The 17,168-nt window shown below is 37.0% G+C and overlaps 2 protein-coding genes across 2 annotated transcripts in view; one reads left to right on the top strand and one right to left on the bottom strand.

Moving 5' to 3' along the window:
* fbxw8 (F-box and WD repeat domain containing 8) overlaps nucleotides 1-15,014 on the top strand; it is a 60,626-nt gene extending 45,612 nt beyond the window's left edge. Inside the window, exons 9-11 of the mRNA XM_030144353.1 lie at nucleotides 10,536-10,709; nucleotides 12,370-12,486; nucleotides 14,544-15,014. Of these exons, the coding sequence (XP_030000213.1) occupies nucleotides 10,536-10,709; nucleotides 12,370-12,486; nucleotides 14,544-14,709 (457 nt within the window). The 3' untranslated portion in view covers nucleotides 14,710-15,014. The remainder of the gene's footprint in view (nucleotides 1-10,535; nucleotides 10,710-12,369; nucleotides 12,487-14,543) is intronic.
* Nucleotides 15,015-15,824: 810 nt separating this feature from the next.
* The window catches only part of tesca (tescalcin a), a 29,581-nt gene continuing 28,237 nt past the window's right edge, over nucleotides 15,825-17,168 (bottom strand). Inside the window, exons 6-8 of the mRNA XM_030143829.1 lie at nucleotides 16,851-16,958; nucleotides 16,714-16,761; nucleotides 15,825-16,621 (exon numbers count right to left, since the gene is read on the bottom strand). Coding sequence (XP_029999689.1) covers nucleotides 16,529-16,621; nucleotides 16,714-16,761; nucleotides 16,851-16,958 — 249 coding nt within the window. The 3' untranslated portion in view covers nucleotides 15,825-16,528. The remainder of the gene's footprint in view (nucleotides 16,622-16,713; nucleotides 16,762-16,850; nucleotides 16,959-17,168) is intronic.

Below are 17,168 nucleotides of genomic sequence, written 5' to 3'. Positions count from 1 at the left end.
GTGAATAAAAGAAGACACATTGAAATATTTAGATCTGGGGGGTTTTGTTCTTTGCGTTGAATAGAAGTATTGTTTCTCTTCTTCCTCCATTACCTTTTCACTCCTGGAGGAAAAATCTGGACATCTTTATGCCCCACATCTGTACATGTCTGCGCACACACACACACACACTTGCCACATTGGTAAGCTGGCTTCTCAGATGAGGAAAAGACACATAAAAGAGCCATTCTCATCTATTCTCCACTTGTTAGTGGGTGCTGTGGTGCATGAGCTGGCAGAAAAGGAAAAATCCCTGGCACGTCTCGGTCCAAAAGCTGCCCCCGCTGTTTCTATTCAGCACCAAATCCATCTGGCTGTTAAGGAGTTGGCTTAAAGTGAAAGACAGATCACATCATATTGTGTAGGTTCAGTTCTTCCTAGTGAGGACTCGGAGTATAAGACAAAGAAAAGCGCTCCATTAAAGATGTTTTGTCAGGAGATGAAAGAATATGTTTTGCTTTAGTTTGTATCTAATAGGAAATATTTCAGCATCTGCATGTGAATGAAGGATTCAAACAGCTGTTTTCCTGCCAGACAGAGCGTTTGAAGTGTCTTTATCCAGGTCCTTTCAGCATTACTTTTGGTCTTCAACCTTCTGATGGATGTGTACTTTTGGTCTGAGATGCACACACCACCTTGGCTCGTCCACATTGACCCCAGCTGATGCAGCGCACAATCGAGGACAAATAAAATTGGGTGAGTCTGAGGGCCAGTCGGCACTGTTGGCCCTCAGACTGGGTGGCGTTTGGCCAAGCGCTAATGCGTCCCTTCTTCTTCTCCAAATGAGTTCTGTGCCTTGTTTTTTTTTATTTTTTGTGAGATTCAGAGAGCAAATGAGGGGTCTTAATAAGGGCTGCCTGGACGAATGCCACATCTGGACAAACAATAAAGGACGGAGAGAAAAAAAGAACAAGAGGACGGAGAAAGAGACAGAAATGATGAGTTTCATATCATGCAGAACTTCTGTTTTTGAGGTTCCAGGCCGTTGGACTTCAGGTCGTGAACTGTCATGTTTTACTGTTGAAGGACAACTCAATTAGTGCTGTCAAATGATTAAAATTTTTTAATCCGATTAATCACAGCGTTGCAGTGGATTCATTTTGATTAATCACGATTAAATATTATTCATTTTTAATCTATATTTATCGCGTTTCATTTTGCATGAGCAAACAGACTCAAGAAAGAAGGGAAAATCTATGCACTAATATGTTTGTTGCAAGCTGAACGACACGTTAGCTGAAGTGGTAGCCAAGGTTATTATCGTTAACAAAAATCAACAAAATGACGAAAACTAGAATTGAATCGTTAACTGAAATAAATAAAAACTATAATTAAAAGAAACAAAAAAACAATAACTAACTGAAACTGTATTGTGTGTTTATAAAACTAACTAAAACGGATAAAAACTGTGGATAAAATTCCCTTCATTTTCGTCTTTGTCAATGCTGGATTGATACGAAAGTGATTTATTTCATGCTAGCAATTTTAGCTAGCGGCACCATACGATACTTCACGGTCTGTCACTTGTGGTTTACAGTCGTCTTCTGGTCCCCACTCTACCTGGAAACATGGAGACTAAAGTTGGGAGAAAACAACAGAGTCCTGTCTGGGATTTATTTGAATACGACGACAGAGAAGAAGAGAAAAGAGACGACTAAACTAAAATTAATACTAAAACTAAACTAAAACTAAGCTTTTAGAAAAAAATGAAAACTAATAAAAACTAGCAAACCTGCTGTAAAAATGAATTAAAACTAACTGAATTAGAGAAAAAAAGTCAAAACTAAATAAAACTAAACTATAATGAAAAATCCAAAACTATTATAACTTTGGTGGTGGCAGAATCCCTGACTAACATATGCTTCACGTTAATGTAGTATTTTAAGGTGGAAGTGCTTCTGTGACAAGAAAATTCCTTCCTGCAGAGCGTGTATAATACTTTATGTCGGTCGACTGTTCCATCTTGGGGTTTTTTGTCCTCATATTTCCATCCAGAGGGCCAACGTGCTGTTTAGCATCTTCCATCTTTATGGGTTAATTCTGCTGCCTGTCACTACTGGATCAACTGCCCATTTGTTCATGCGTGACGGTAACTCTACTTGGACAAACTGCCCCAAATGCATTGGCAGAGACATTCAGAGTCATCCTGTGCTGCAAATGGGTTAATTACATTAAACCTTTTAATCAGATTAATCCTGATGATGAATTAATCCGCTTTAACTCATTAATTTTGACAGCCCTTAATAATATCAATACTAATACTAATATAGCATCATTATAATAATGTTGATGATGAAAATGATGAAAATGAAGGTGAAGAAGATGGAGGTGAGGATGATGAAGAAGATGATGTAGAAGAAGATGAAGAACAACAAATTCTAGGATACTTCTGCCAAACTAACCTTAGAACCTTCCACAAAACCAACACAACTTTATACATCTCTTTCAAAATCAAACTGCAAACTCTTGGAAGATTTGTGTTTTTGGCATCAGTTTAATCTAGTCTAGTCTAATCTAATCAGGTCTAATCTAACCTAGTTTAATCGAATCAAATCTACTGTATTTTCCAGACTATAAGCCAATACTTTTTTCTCATGCTTTGAACCCTGCGGTTTATACAACGATGCAGCTCGAGTATAGATTTTTACAGGCTACCGGCCTCCAGGGGGTGCTCTAGCAGGAAGTGCAAAAGCGAGACAGACAGGTGGAAGAGGTGATGAAGAGGAGAAGTTTTAAGCTTAACCTTTAACAATCATTTTGCGTGTCATGCACAAACCTTCATCATTGAAAACACACGAAGAAAGGCGTATGATGCAGCTTTTAAGTTAAAAGCAATCGATGTGTCTGTCCAAGAAGGAAATAGAGCTGCAGCACAGAAGTACCGCTGAGAGCCACAACGGAAGAGAGACTGAGAAGGTGTGTGATGGGACCTTTCTGAGGCTGTTCAACTCCGACACTGAAGAAGACGACTACAGTGGTTTCAATACACAGAAGAAAGATGAAGATAGCGATCAATGACTTTTCTGGGTTTTTTAACCAGCCGTGTTCCTGCCGTGTTACAGGTACTGTTTGGAAAAAAACAGTTAAGGTATGGAAATAAATATTTAAATAATCTTTACGTTTACCATCTTTCTGTGTAAATATCTCATGTTACAACGTGGACACCTGCGGCTTCTATTCAGGTGCGGCTTATATTTAGGTGTGCTCTATAGTCCAGAAAGTACGGTATTATTACTGCATGCTTCTTACCTACTCCATGGTCTATGTGTACACCAAACTGACTGAGAAGGTGTGTGATGGAACCTTTCTGAGGCTGTTCAACTCCGACACTGAAGAAGACGACTACAGTGGTTTCAATACACAGAAGAAAGATGAAGATAGTGATCAATGACTTTCCTGGGTTTTTTAACCAACCATGTTACTGCTGTTTTACTGCTGTGTTACAGACACTGTTTGGAAAAAAAAGCTGTTAAGGTATTGTTGTGGAGGCGTAAACGACAAAGAAATTCATGGAGAATGGATTGGTTGTCAATCAGGCCTTCCTTTATTGTGCACAAGTGAGAAACTGACAGACGAAGCTTCGCCCTCTCTCAGAAGTCAGTTCTGACCTGTCCAGGAAGTCAGTCTAACTTATAGTAGCCTGCGCTAAGCTTAAATGTGATTGGTTAATATGATGTATGACGCTGTCGCTAAGCAGAAGAAAGAAAATAAGATACAAACAGACAGAATGTAAGACCTTGGAGTTGTCCTGGGAAGTTTTAGGGAGTTGGGTTATGCTGTATGTTGTGGTATCGTTAGAGATAAAGTAGCTTAGAAAACATGCAGAATTGAGAAACTGACTGAGAGTAAACATTCATATCTAGGCCTGTGGTTAGAAAGAGAATGAAAACTGAAGAGCTGTCATTGGTGTCTTATAAACTAATAGAAGAGTTAGGGTCAATATTAAAATCAGCATTAACAGTATGTAAATAAATATTTAAATAATCTTTCTGTTTACCATCTTTCTGTGTAAATATCTCATGTTACAACGTGGACACCTATGGCTTATAGTCAGGTGCAGTTTATAGCCCGGAAAGTACAGTAGTCTAATCTGATCTAGTCTAATGTAATCTAATCTAGTCTAATCTAGACTAATCTAATCAACAATTTTTGACCAGTGTATTCACTTCTGAGCAAGGTTATTATCGTTAATGAAAACTGACAAAATGACGAAAACTAGAATTGTAAAATTTGTAAAATTTGTATTTTCATTAACTGAAATAAATAAAAACTATAATTAAAAGAAAAAAAACGATAACTAACCGAAACTGTATTGTGTTCTTACAAAACTAACTAAAACGTATAAAAATTATGAATAAAATTCCCTTCGTTTTCGTCTTTGTCAATTTCAGATTGATATGAAATCGATTTATTTCCTTCAAGCAATTTTCGCTGTTGTCACCATATGATATTTAAGGGTCCATCACTTGTGGTTTCCAGTCGTCTTCTGGTCCCCACTCTACCTGAAAACATGGAGACTAAAGTTGGGAGAAAGCAGCAGAGTCCTGTCTGGGATTTGTTTGAATACGACAGAGGAGAAGAGAAAAGATACGACAAAACTAAAATTAATACTAAAACTAAGCATTTAGAAAAAAATGAAAACTAATAAAAACTAGCAAACCTGCTGTAAAAACGAATTAAAACTCACTGAATTAGAGAAAAAAAAGTCAAAACTAAATAAAACTTGACTATAATGAAAAATCCAAAACCATTAGAACCTTGCCTCTGAGCTGAAATATAAAAACTAAAACCAGTTTTTCCAAGCTGGGTTCAGTAATTTCCAGAGCCCCAGTCTAACAAGAACAGGATTTACCAGCAGGGGGGTCATAAATCCAACCATCAACTTGTCTTCAAACCTTAGTACATAGGTCTGTCTTCACCTCTGATCATCTTTATTATACTGTTGAAGTCTTGAAAAATACACAGAAGGAATATAAAATGAGTTGCATTTAAAGTCCTGTGAACTTCATTGTGTTCCGGCCTCATTTTGCAAGTGGTTTTAAACCTGAAGTGACACCAAAGCCCCTGCAGGAGACTCACTGGTGTCAGATGTGTGCTGCAGCCTCTCAGTCATAAAGAGAACGCTGGAGAGCACTTGGAGATCAGCAGATCATTGTTTCAGACTCGCATTCGACATTGTGAGTGTATCATAATTAATGTTCAGTCTAACAGGAGGAAACGAACTCATGAGGAGTGATCCAAGCCTCTCCCAAACCTCTCTTATTAGGCAGAGCTCCTTCTGATTAATGAAGAGGATTCTGGACAGTGACAGCTCACTGAAGACCGAGCCGCCTCCAACATTAGATTTATGGTTCCCGACGGCCTGCCAGTAATGTCCAGACCTCATTGTTAAAACGTGTGCTCCCATCACGTAATGCCACTAAACAGGCAGCGCTAACCATGGACAACAAGTCCACCGTGCCCATTTAGCCATTTTCTGAGTCTTTAAAACATTTTTGGAAGCCGAAATAAAATCTGTCTGAGTCCCCAAAGTGAATTTGATTATGGTAATGAAGCCTTGGAAGAAGGTTGAGCCTGGATGGAGTCATGTCCTGGATGCTTTCAGCTGCAATAAAGCCATGGTGACAACAGATGGACCAGAGCTCCCTTGGGCGTGTGCTGATCATGAAAGCCTCCAAGAAAAACCCTGCTCTTATTGCCTTTTATCCACCGCAAATGTTACAGATACCATTATACTGATGATGGCGATTAAAGAGCGAATAATGATAATAGCATCAGCATCTTAAATGACAATCTAAAAGAGCTGGGATAAAAAAAAAAAAAAGAGACAGATTAAACAAAATAAAGGCTTGTCATACATTTCATACATTTAATCAATTTGGAACTAGGGATGTAACGATTACCGGTATAACGATAAACCGCGGTAAAATTGCAGACGGTTAGTATTACCGTTTAAATTCTAATTATCATTATAACCATGTTTGATTATCGCACTTTTAGGGGAAAAAAAAACCTATGTAAAGATCTGCTTTTATGTCAAATATATGAGTATAATTTTAATTTATTAGAATTTTAATTTTATATACCTAATATTTGGAACCAATATTCACTTTTAAAGTCTTTGAAAAGGTTCGTTAAGCATCTTTGTGTTATTTATGCAATGAAGTATATACATTTTTCAAATCAGATTTTATATATTTTTTGTGTTTTTTGGCCTTTCATGTTTTTATAGTAGATTAAAGTGAAAAAATAATAGGCAGATGAGATAGATGAAGTTGTGCTGAAAAAAAAGATACCAAACATGGGTATAGTAAACATTTGTTTATATAGTATATACAGGCAAACTCAAAAGTACTGAAAAACGGACAAAATAGGCTCAGACCACTAAGGGTTAATATTTGAATGTTTCTGCCAACAGAAAGTACATTGTGCCAATTATTATTATTATTATTATTTTTTTTTTTTTTTTAATACAACTTGGTTAAATTATTTCAGTGTGTGCATAAGTACTTTTTGAACATTTTAAGCACAATTTCAATAATACAGTGATAATAATGATAACTGTGATAATTTTGGTCACAATAACCGTGATATGAAATTTTCATATGGTTACATCCCTCTTTGGAACACTTCTTATATGTTAGGTTGTTGAAGTTTTACAGGGTGCTTGAAAATCTTAAGAAATATGGAATTTGGAATCGCTGTTTTCCAGACTTTGAAAAGTCTGGAATTTTGTGTGAAAGTTTCAATAAAGTATGGAAAAAAGTATCTCTCATAGTCGAATTTTAAAGTATGCTCAAAGTCACATAAGATAAGAAATACATGAAGAAGCATACACAAAACTTGATATGATTTCATTAACCGGTCAGTACTGGAATGATTCTAGTGAAACTTGTTTGTGTGACATCCATGCACTTTATGATTTTGTTATGGTTGTGGTTTATGTTATGGTTTTGTAAATGTTTCTGTTAGTAAAGCATAATGTACTGCGACTTATGCACTGATTCATACATTTATTTAACTCTTTAACCCCTGATGTGTCTGTGGTGAGCATTCTGAATGTACGATTTATTTAAATATTCAGAAAAATGCAACTGTTTGCTCACTAGGAAAATTTTCAAAATGCACTAGTACAGGGTGAGTCAGAAAAAAAACGCTCTTTTCATTTAAAGAAATTGTACCACTGAAATGGAAATGCTTATTTTTCTTTTGATCATACAGTCATATTGATGTGGTTATTGAGCATGTCTGGCGATTGAACCATTGATTTATGGCATAGCATAACAGAGGGAATGTCCATTGTTTATTGTGCACCGAAATATCTGCCAACACAGTTTATGCCACCATGAATGAAATTGAAATTGTCAACCATTACAGCATGTTTACTCGCCATCAAAATGTTTTGTCTCAACGAAGTCATCCGGCACGACCTTCAACCTGGCTACCATTCAGATTGATGCAAATCTGTGCTCGTTGTCGCATCTCTAACACAGCTCTTCTCGCCATTCGTGTTCGTCGTAGGGCTTGGATTTCAGCCGTGATGCGATTTCGGAGTTCCTGAAGAGTTTGTGGAACAGTCTGATACACACGGTTTTTAAGATACCCCCACAAGAACAAATCAAGGGGGGTCAAGTCAACTGCCGGATGGTTTCTTGGACGCTACCAGTTTCGCAGAATTTTGTCACCATGAAAGCTCTCTGCACATCCGTAAACTGTGGTCTTGCCATGATGAAAACTCCCTGGTCACTGTCATGTAGGCCTATGTCCTGAGTGTGAAAGCAAAGCCCCGACTCCTGTAATTGTTGTCAATTTCAAGTTTGTTCACTGTGGCATACATTGTGTTGGCAGGTATTTCAGTGCCCAATAAACAATGGACCTTCTCTCTCTTATGCAATGCAATAAATCTATGACTACATCACCATACATGCTCAATAACCACATCAATATGACTGTATGGTCAAAAGAAAAATCAGTGTTTCCGTTTTAGCAGTACAATTTCTTTAAATGGAAAGAGCGTTTTTTCTGACTCACCCTGTAGAATAGACCTTGTTCCTTCTATAGACATCTGAGCATGCTCAGTGCATCCCCTGCCACCTGTGGAATGGGGGGGTAACACACAGAGCAGTGAGTGAGACTGACTCACTATAACAATAGATAATTTTGGCTTTTTTTCCACATCGTTTTCCTTGTTGCTTTTTGTTTTTACTGTTGTTTGCAGTAGGGCTGCACGATATCAGAAAAACTGAAGTTGAGGTTTTTTTTAACCGTGTCCTTTGTTGCTAAACCTACTTTTTTTAGTCTTTGGTTCATTTATTTGTGTATTTGGGGACCCTAATAGTCCCAAAAGTTTGAATTTGAACCCTCCAGGTGCTGCAAAGCTATCTTTATTTTAATTTTGGCAAAAATCGAGTGGATTTCTACAACCTGTTATAATTCCTGCTTAATTTGTTACATTTCATGACATTTGCACATATAAGGTCAAGACTTGTGATGAACATTTCTCCTAGTTCGCCATAATTGTTTGTCAGCAGCAGCGGTTGTAGTAAAAACTGAAAATATGACCAAAGTTCGAGTCGATTACCTAAAATGTTCAGTTGTTGGTTGTATTAATGAACACAAGTGGCTGAACGGGACAGAAAGCACAGTCAACAACCTGGAGGGGGCTGGGCAGGAAGTGGCTCATGTGCATTTAAAGGGCCAGTGCTCAAAATGACCTTTCTGGTGTCATTACTCAGAAATAGGGTTGAAGATGGACCTGTGGAGTTGAATTAATGAAGAATTCAGACCCAAGCATAGCATTTACAGTTTATGTAGACCACAGGGAAATGTTTTAAAATGCATAATTCCATTAAAAAAAAGCAAAATATCCTCAAACTACAATGGATGACCTCAAGCTCCAACAATTAGAGGGAATTCTGTTGGAAAAGTATTGTTAGATATTTTGTAACTCCTGCCCAGAAAATACATCAGGGCAGTGGAGACACCTGTTGGAGACTCTGTGGGACAATTAACGCCAATCACTATCATTTTTTGGAGTTGTCCAGTGATCAAACCATTTTGGGAACATGCTGTGTGAACATTTAAATAACATTTTTACTGAAAAAAATCCTTATAAATGTGAAGCCCTATACTTAGGAGATATTTCATGTGAGGACTGGAATCTGAAAGATAAAAAACTGTTGTTAATGCTTTTGGCAGCAAGTAAAAAGACCATCACTAGAAAATGGTTAAAGCCTGAAGCACCCGCAACGGAAGACTGGATCAACATCGTACAGGACATTTACATTCTGGAGAAGTTGACATTTTATCCTAAGGGTCAAAAGGAATCTTTTTTCACTGTTTGGTCAGAATGGACAAACTATATTAAATTTGTAATGGATGTCAAATGAATACATTGACTTTTATGTGTGAAACATGTGTTTAGATTAATGTAAACATACACACCTTAAAGTGTCTTATTTTATTGATGAAGTAGTGGAGCAAGCCCTCTCCTCCAGCCCACTTTTCTTTCTTCATTTATTTTATTTTATTTGTTCTATATATGACAAATTATCTTGGATTAGCATTTTTCCATTTGACGTGTAGGAATGGAATTGTACCCATAAGGGAAGTTTTGTAACAAATGCTTCTCCAAATAAACAAAGAACTAAAAAAAAAAAAAAAGCAAAATATCACTCTTTTAAAGTCTGTAAGTGACTAAATGATACTCGTAAGGGAAGTTTTGTAACAAATGCTTTTCCAAATAAACAAAGAATTTAAAAAAAGCAAAAAAAAAAAGCAAAATATCGCTCTTTTAAAGTTTGTAAGTGACTAAATGACTAAGTTTCCTCCCTGTTTCCACTTGGTCTGACAGTCTTAATATCCATGAGCAGTACAGACTGTGACCTGGAGGAATTAAAGTTGCATTAAAGTCATATTACTTCTACGACATAACAGTCTTGAACTGCCAAAAAGCAACAAGATAAATGTCACACTCACAGATGTCATCCTGAAGCAAACATTTCACCTCAGTGCAGTAGAAACCAGGCAATTAATGAATGTTATTCTCAGTTTATCTATTATTTAACTCCAGTAAAAGTGTTGGTAAATGTCAATAACAGGGAATAACAAGTTTAGCTAATTGGGTGAATAAATAAAACAGGAACTAAAGCTTCCCCTCACATGTGCCTTTCATTAGTCAGTTCCTCCAAGAGGCTGGATTGAACAGTCGTGTTCAGCAGTGAGAAGAATAACGTCCTTTTGTCTGTCTGTGAATGTGCTCTTTCACATACTGTCTCCTCTGTGGTCGAGCATGAGTTCTCCGCCCCTTTTATCAGGAAGTGAAATCTTAAACCTCCGTGGAAATTGAAAATGACTGATACTGTTGTTCTCACTTGGGTTTTTTGCTGCAGTTATCCTCTAACCAACAGTGATGATATAAGAGATACTGATTCATCCAATCAACTTTGAAAGGTTTTTTGTTGCTAATAGAGATGCTGTTTCGTCCTGTTTTTCAGGGTGAGGGTGTTTGACCTCCGGACCGGCTTCTCCGTAGCGTCCCTGTACGCCCACCACCTGGGCGTCACCTCAGTGCAGGCAGATGATTGGAAGATTGTGAGCGGCGGAGGTGAAGGCCTGGTGTGTGTGTGGGAGATGAGGATGGGAACTAAGCTGTGGGAGATGCACAACAGGTGGGATTTTCTGTCCTTCCAGGCCATAAAAAGAAGCATGAAATGTCAGAAAAGTGAGATACATGTGCAGTTTTAAGGTTTTGTCACTTTTTGACTGATGATTGTGGTATTTTTTGCAGTTTTTTGTTTGTTTTCAGCAGAATTAGTGTCACCGTGTATAATTAGTCTTAAAATTAATTATGACTGGACAATAGGACCAAAAACTTTCCTTTGTTGATAAAAATGAGCTTATTAGTTGATGGTTAGATCATCAGTCATTGATGCTTAGTGGTTATTTTGTTAATTTTGAGTGTGAGCTAGTTTCTTTTTCAACAAGATGGGGAAAAATTTACTCTTAAAGGAGTGATATTTAGTTTTTTTTTAAATGGAAAAAGCCACCAAAATGTAATCCGTCCATATTTGAGTCTAAATGCACATTTGAGCTAAATCTGAAAGTCTCTGTCAAGTTGTTTCTAAGATTTTGAATTTTTAATTGTTAAAAAAAAATTGGGTTGCATGGACTGTATTTTATCTGCTGCAGTATTGTGCCCCTGAGTTCGTCAAACACATTCAGTTGTCATTCTACCACTTTGCATGTGATGATGACAAAGTTTGGTGCTAGCTAGCGTTAGCATATTAGCTAACTAATATTAATTCCCACTTTAGCTACTACAAGTAACAATTTATGTCAACACACCACTAAGTATGAACTGAAGTGATGCATGACTGTAAGTGGACCATGCTCCACACCTGCAAACAGATAATGTGGGATCTCACAGGGTTCAGTTCTAGGTCCTCTTATTTTCTGTTTGCATGTGCTCCCATCCAGTGTATTTTCTTTGCCCTTCACATGTTTCCAAGAACCTCACTCCTCTTTTTAACTTCAAGGTGTGATATTTTGCTTTTTTTAAAATGGAATTATGCATTTTAAAACATTTCCCTGTGGTCTACATAAACTGTAAATGCTATGCTTGGGTCTGAATTCTTCATTAATTCAACTCCACAGGCCCATTTTCAACCCTGTTTCTGAGTAATGACACCAGAAAGGTCGTTTTGAGCGCCGGCCCTTTAAATGCAAATGAGCCACTTCCTGCCCAGCCCCCTCCAGGTTGTTGACTGTGCTTTCTGTCCCGTTCAGCCACTTGTGTTCATTAATACAACCAACAACTGAACATTTTAGGTAATCGACTCGAACTTTGGTCATATTTTCAGTTTTTACTACAACCGCTGCTGCTGACAAACAATTATGTTGTACTCAGAGAAATGCTCATCGGAAGTTTTGACCTTATATGGGCAAATGTCGTGACATAACTAGTTATAAAACGTAACAAATTAAGCAGGAATTATAACACTCGATTTTTGCCAAAATGAATATAAAGATAGATTTGCAGCACCTGGAGGGTTCAAATTCAAACTTTTTTTAACTATTATCGTCCACAAATACACAAATAAATGAACCAAAGACTAATAAAAGTGTGTTTAGCAAAATATGACCCCTTTAAGACAGGGCTGTGCGATACAACCATGATATTTATGACAATATAGTTTCTGTTGCATTAAATATCATCTTGACACATTGCTTTGTAGATAACAAGACTGATGTACGGAATAAGAAATGTGTGAGCAGCTTTTCCTTGTGTTTGAGACTGAAGGTGATGTGTGTTATCTGATTCCGCTGCAGGCACCCCGTCAGGCGCGTACGCTTCAACACCAGCACCCTCGTAACGGCCAACATCCCCAATGACAAGTCGCCGCGGGGGGCGTGCATCACAGACGATGACCTTACCGCTCACCGCAGGTCACCCATCTCCCTCCCACTCTCCCGCTTCTTTAAAAAACCTGAACCTCTTCTCTTCATCTGTCGCTCACATCTCACAACAAGCTTGTAAAAAAAAAAAAAAAAAAGGATGTAGAAAATTCAGCCATGCTATGTTTGTAAATGGTAAAACATCGTCGCTTTGGTTGGAATAAGAACTTGTTAAACCAAAGCTAGTGTCTAAAGCACAGTGTATTTATAGTTAAAGGAGCTGGTTTGGACGTAGATAAACACTGATCATAAACACAAGGGAGTCCTCATGAACGTTTATGACTGCTGTCATCAGGTGTTGCTCAGTTAAAGTTATTACTTTAGAGCAGCGATCGTCAACTGGATGTCATATCTGGACGCCCACTGGTCATCACTGGAGTTAAGAAATTCAGAAAATCAGAGCAGGATTAAAATGCATCTTGGTACTTAGGATAAATAGTATTTTTCCTACAGTGAATTAATCCAAAAACAGATGAGATAGAGATAATTTTGAGTCATTTACTAACTCTATAAATCACAGGAGTCAAACATACGGCCTGTGGGCCAAATTCGGGCAGCCAAAGGGTCCAATCTGGTCTCTGGGATGAATTTGTAAAATGCAAAAATTAAACTGAAGATATTAACAATCAATTATTTTAAATCATTTTAGTTCAGGTTCCATATACAGACCAACATGATCTAAAGTGGATCAGATCAGTAAAATACTATGATAGATAGATAGATAGATAGATAGATAGATAGATAGATAGATAGATAGATAGATAGATAGATAGATAGATAGACAGATAGACAGACAGACAGACAGACAGACAGACAGACAGACAGACAGACAGACAGATAGATAGATAGATAGATAGATAGATAGATAGATAGATAGATAGATAGATAGATTCAATTCAATTTTCAATTCAATTCAACTTTATTTGTATAGCCCAATATCACAACAAGGTTATCTCAAAGGGCTTTACAGAGTCAGTTGGAGTAAACAACAGTCAAATAAACAGCAAGATAGATAGATAGATAGATAGATAGATAGATAGATAGATAGATAGATAGATAGATAGATAGATAGATAGATAGATAGATAGATAGATAGATAGATAGATAGATAGATAGATAGATAAAGGTTAGCATATATACTCTAAAAGATGCTTGCTAAATAACTAAAGAACTACCGCTACAAGAGCTTCCTGTACAATACTGTAAATAAAGACTTCTGGATGTATTTACACATTTCAGGGCAGTGATATAAAGTGAAACAGTGAAAAATAAAGTGTAGCAGTGATCTAAAGTGAATCAGTGATGTAAGTGTCAGTTATTTCAGTGATCTACGTTGGTTCGAAAAGTAGGTGTAGTCCAAGTACATAAGGTGCTTGGATATTTTAAAGTCTCTTTGTATCAGACCTGATGTGGTCATGTCTGAGACTGAGACCGATAACCAATTACCAATAAATAATGACAAGTCCAAATTTTTCTCTTTGCTTTAGTGTAAAAAAGTACAATGATGTGTAAATGTTTACATTTACAAACTATCCTTTCACAAAAAAAGTGAATAATCTGAACAAATATGAACAGGTAATATACAGCCTGTTACTAAATGTTTAGTGTGTTTGTAGATCCAGTGTGATCTATAAGTGTTATGATAAATGAGGTGTTGAAATTCCACTTTTTCTTAAACATTTTAGTTTTCTTACATTTTCACAATGAAATTTGACTTTTTTTTGTGACTGTTTTTATTTTACTGGTCTGGCCCACTTCAGATCATATTGGGTTGAATGTGGCCCCTGAACTAAAATGAGTTTGACGCTACTGTTATTAATGTTCTGTGTGGGTTTTAATCATCTCTCAGATGATTGATGAGTAGTTCCGACATCGTGGTGCAAACTGTTTCTACCAGTCTGAACAATACAGAACATCAACAGAACCACTTTCACAACACAATTGTACACAATTGTAATGGTTATAACCCGTCTTATTAGAAAAAACAAGTGATTTATTGCAGCTTTTGAGTTAAAACGTTAAATTAACACTCTGTTTCTCTACTTCAGACATCGAGGAGTCATCTGTCATTACGACTTCTCTGAGGACGTCACCTCCGAGGACCACATCCTGCCCATCTGCAGGTCCGACTACACCGAAAACTACGGCTACAACTACAACATTAGCCTGGCGGTGCCCTACGACAGGCTGTCAGGTTCCCACCCATCACACTGACATCAACAATGTGTTTGTCAAACTTTTAGCAATGATCATTTGGATTCTCCAAACTGTTTAATTTTGCATTATTTTCTTTTAGTCTTTCAGCTAAATCAAGGTATTTGGAAATTTGTATTATATTTAACAGCAGCGTAAGTGTTTCAAGTTATTTAAATTGTAGAATGAGAGGATTGTTTTTGCTTTGTAAAACAATGTATATGTAAATTTTTAATTCAAGTATGTGAATCATTGCTACTGTACATGATCACAAAAATTAAAATGTCATATTCCTACCTCATTTATTAAATGACATCATTTATTCATATGGGTAGGCACCCATGACACTAGGTTCTTTTTGGTGTCTGGCACTTTTCCAGCTTTTTAGACCCAATAATAAAAGAAAAATTTAGACATATTTCCCCCCAGGATGTACCTAATGATGACCTCAGATAAATGCAAAAAAAATTATACCTTTGCTCTGAGCCATCCCAAAATTAATGCATTTTTAATCAAATATCAGGCCAAAATAGGACCAAAATTGGGACATGAAAAGCTACCTAGGTGTCAGTGCATTTGATCTGGAAACCATGGCTGTAAATGGTGTAATATAGCGCTATAAATAAAGACATTGTGTTAAATTTGATGATCGCAGTGGTTTTTCTAATCCAGACATGCAGGTTTTTCATGAATCTCAGTCTCATTTCAGGTTTCGTGTGTAACTCATCATGTCCACTCACATTACGTACAGAACCTGCCCAGTTAAACACAAACAAATCGTGAGTGATTTTGCAACAGCGGTCATTTTTGTGAAACGCTCTGCCTTGCATAAGTGGTTCGATTCCCAAAATGTACCTGTGAGAGAATAAAAAGAGATTTGTAAAAATAGTAGCGCGTAATTTTCGTGTCCTTTTTACCATGTTACATGCAGATTTTTGTATAGAAAAATAGAAAAGTGTTCTATCTGAAAAACAGTTTCTCTTTTATCTCAGTAAATATTTTTTAAATAGACCCAAAGTGCTTCCAAACTTACTTTATAACATTAGTCTACATCTGGTGGAATTTTTAGCCCCCATATAGACCAGTTTGATACTAGCACCCATCTATTAAAAAAAAAGCAAAACAAACATCTTAAGCACATTTTTCATTATATTAAATTTATTTTGTTCATTTTATTGAAGTGCAAAGTTTACAATAATTCATCTTTGGGAAAGTATGCCTCGTGTTCAAAAATAGTATTGGCATTTTTCTTGGTAAAGCTCCAGTGGTTGGTTTACGTAGAGTCTCTGGGGGACAAATTAAACCTGTATCTGTTGTGGAGCTGCAGTAGAATGGCATGCGTCTGCAGGCTCATGTTTTGGATGTTAGCCACATCACATGACTCGTGAATACCAGAGCAACTACTCCACATGGGTGGCCTCGACGTCAATATCTAAGACTCCTAACAAAAAATAAACTAAAAAATAGGTGTAAAAATAACTCATAGAAAGGAGGAAACCACAGAGGTAGTCTTTTAGTTTGATAAAAGTGAGCAGAAATCTACCAGAAGACTGAAAATATATCTTTGAAATGTGTGATACTACGTTTTAGACTAAATATGTCAGACGCCAAAGGTATAAAAGTGAAGTATATAAATAAACGTTCCTCCTTCTCCATCTAACCAACCCTGGAATTGTATCAAGCAGCAATTACAAGTCATATTAAAAAAAAAAAAAAAAAAATCAAGTTATACATATCTTTGTCTAGTACCCTGCCAAAAACATTAGTGCATTAAAAATATCAAAAATGTTTGTCTTCATTCCATTTAAGGACCATTGAACAGTTTCTGCTGCAACATTCTTCAAGACTTGGATTTCCCACAATGCATTGTAGGGGCATCTACGTCCAAAAAGCGAATGTGCATCCTGGACTCCATTTCAAGGCCTTTTAAAATCTGTGAAGAAGAATTAAAGCAGTTTGGTTTATACAAGTAAGAGACTTGTATGTTTTTGTTTTTTTTTAACAGTGACTTAAAACGGTGCACACCTGTTCAAAATGCTCAAATGTGATTCCTTCATAAAAGTCATCTGGGCCCTGAAATGATCAAGTCACAAATTGATCTGTTACTTTTTTGCAGATTAGTAAACCTGGGAGCATTTATTCTAGCCGTTGAGTCCCATTACCATGTGGGGTACATTTGTGCTTGCCACCTCCAACATGGCAGCATCTGCTATCGCCTTGGCAGCCTCCTGCCCGATGGAGCCGCTCTTTGACAGGAGCTCTTCCACAACCTTGGAAAAGACAGAATATTAACGGTGTTTAAAGCCACAGCAGCTTCACAATGTGACTGTTTCGTGTGGCAACAAGAGGTTAAATCTGAAATCAAATAAGAAGATCTGTAGGAGCAGCCTGTGCATGTTTGGATCTGATCCTCTAATCCTAAAGATCAGCACAGGACTGAACATTTGTCTGTTGTCGTCTAGACAAGTGTAAGCTCTGAT

The sequence above is a fragment of the Sphaeramia orbicularis genome, chromosome 9 (assembly GCF_902148855.1).
Source record: "Sphaeramia orbicularis chromosome 9, fSphaOr1.1, whole genome shotgun sequence".
NCBI classification, from domain to species: Eukaryota; Metazoa; Chordata; class Actinopteri; order Kurtiformes; family Apogonidae; genus Sphaeramia; species Sphaeramia orbicularis.
Note: the sequence above shows the minus strand (reverse complement) of the source record. Positions and strands in the feature narration are given on the sequence as shown.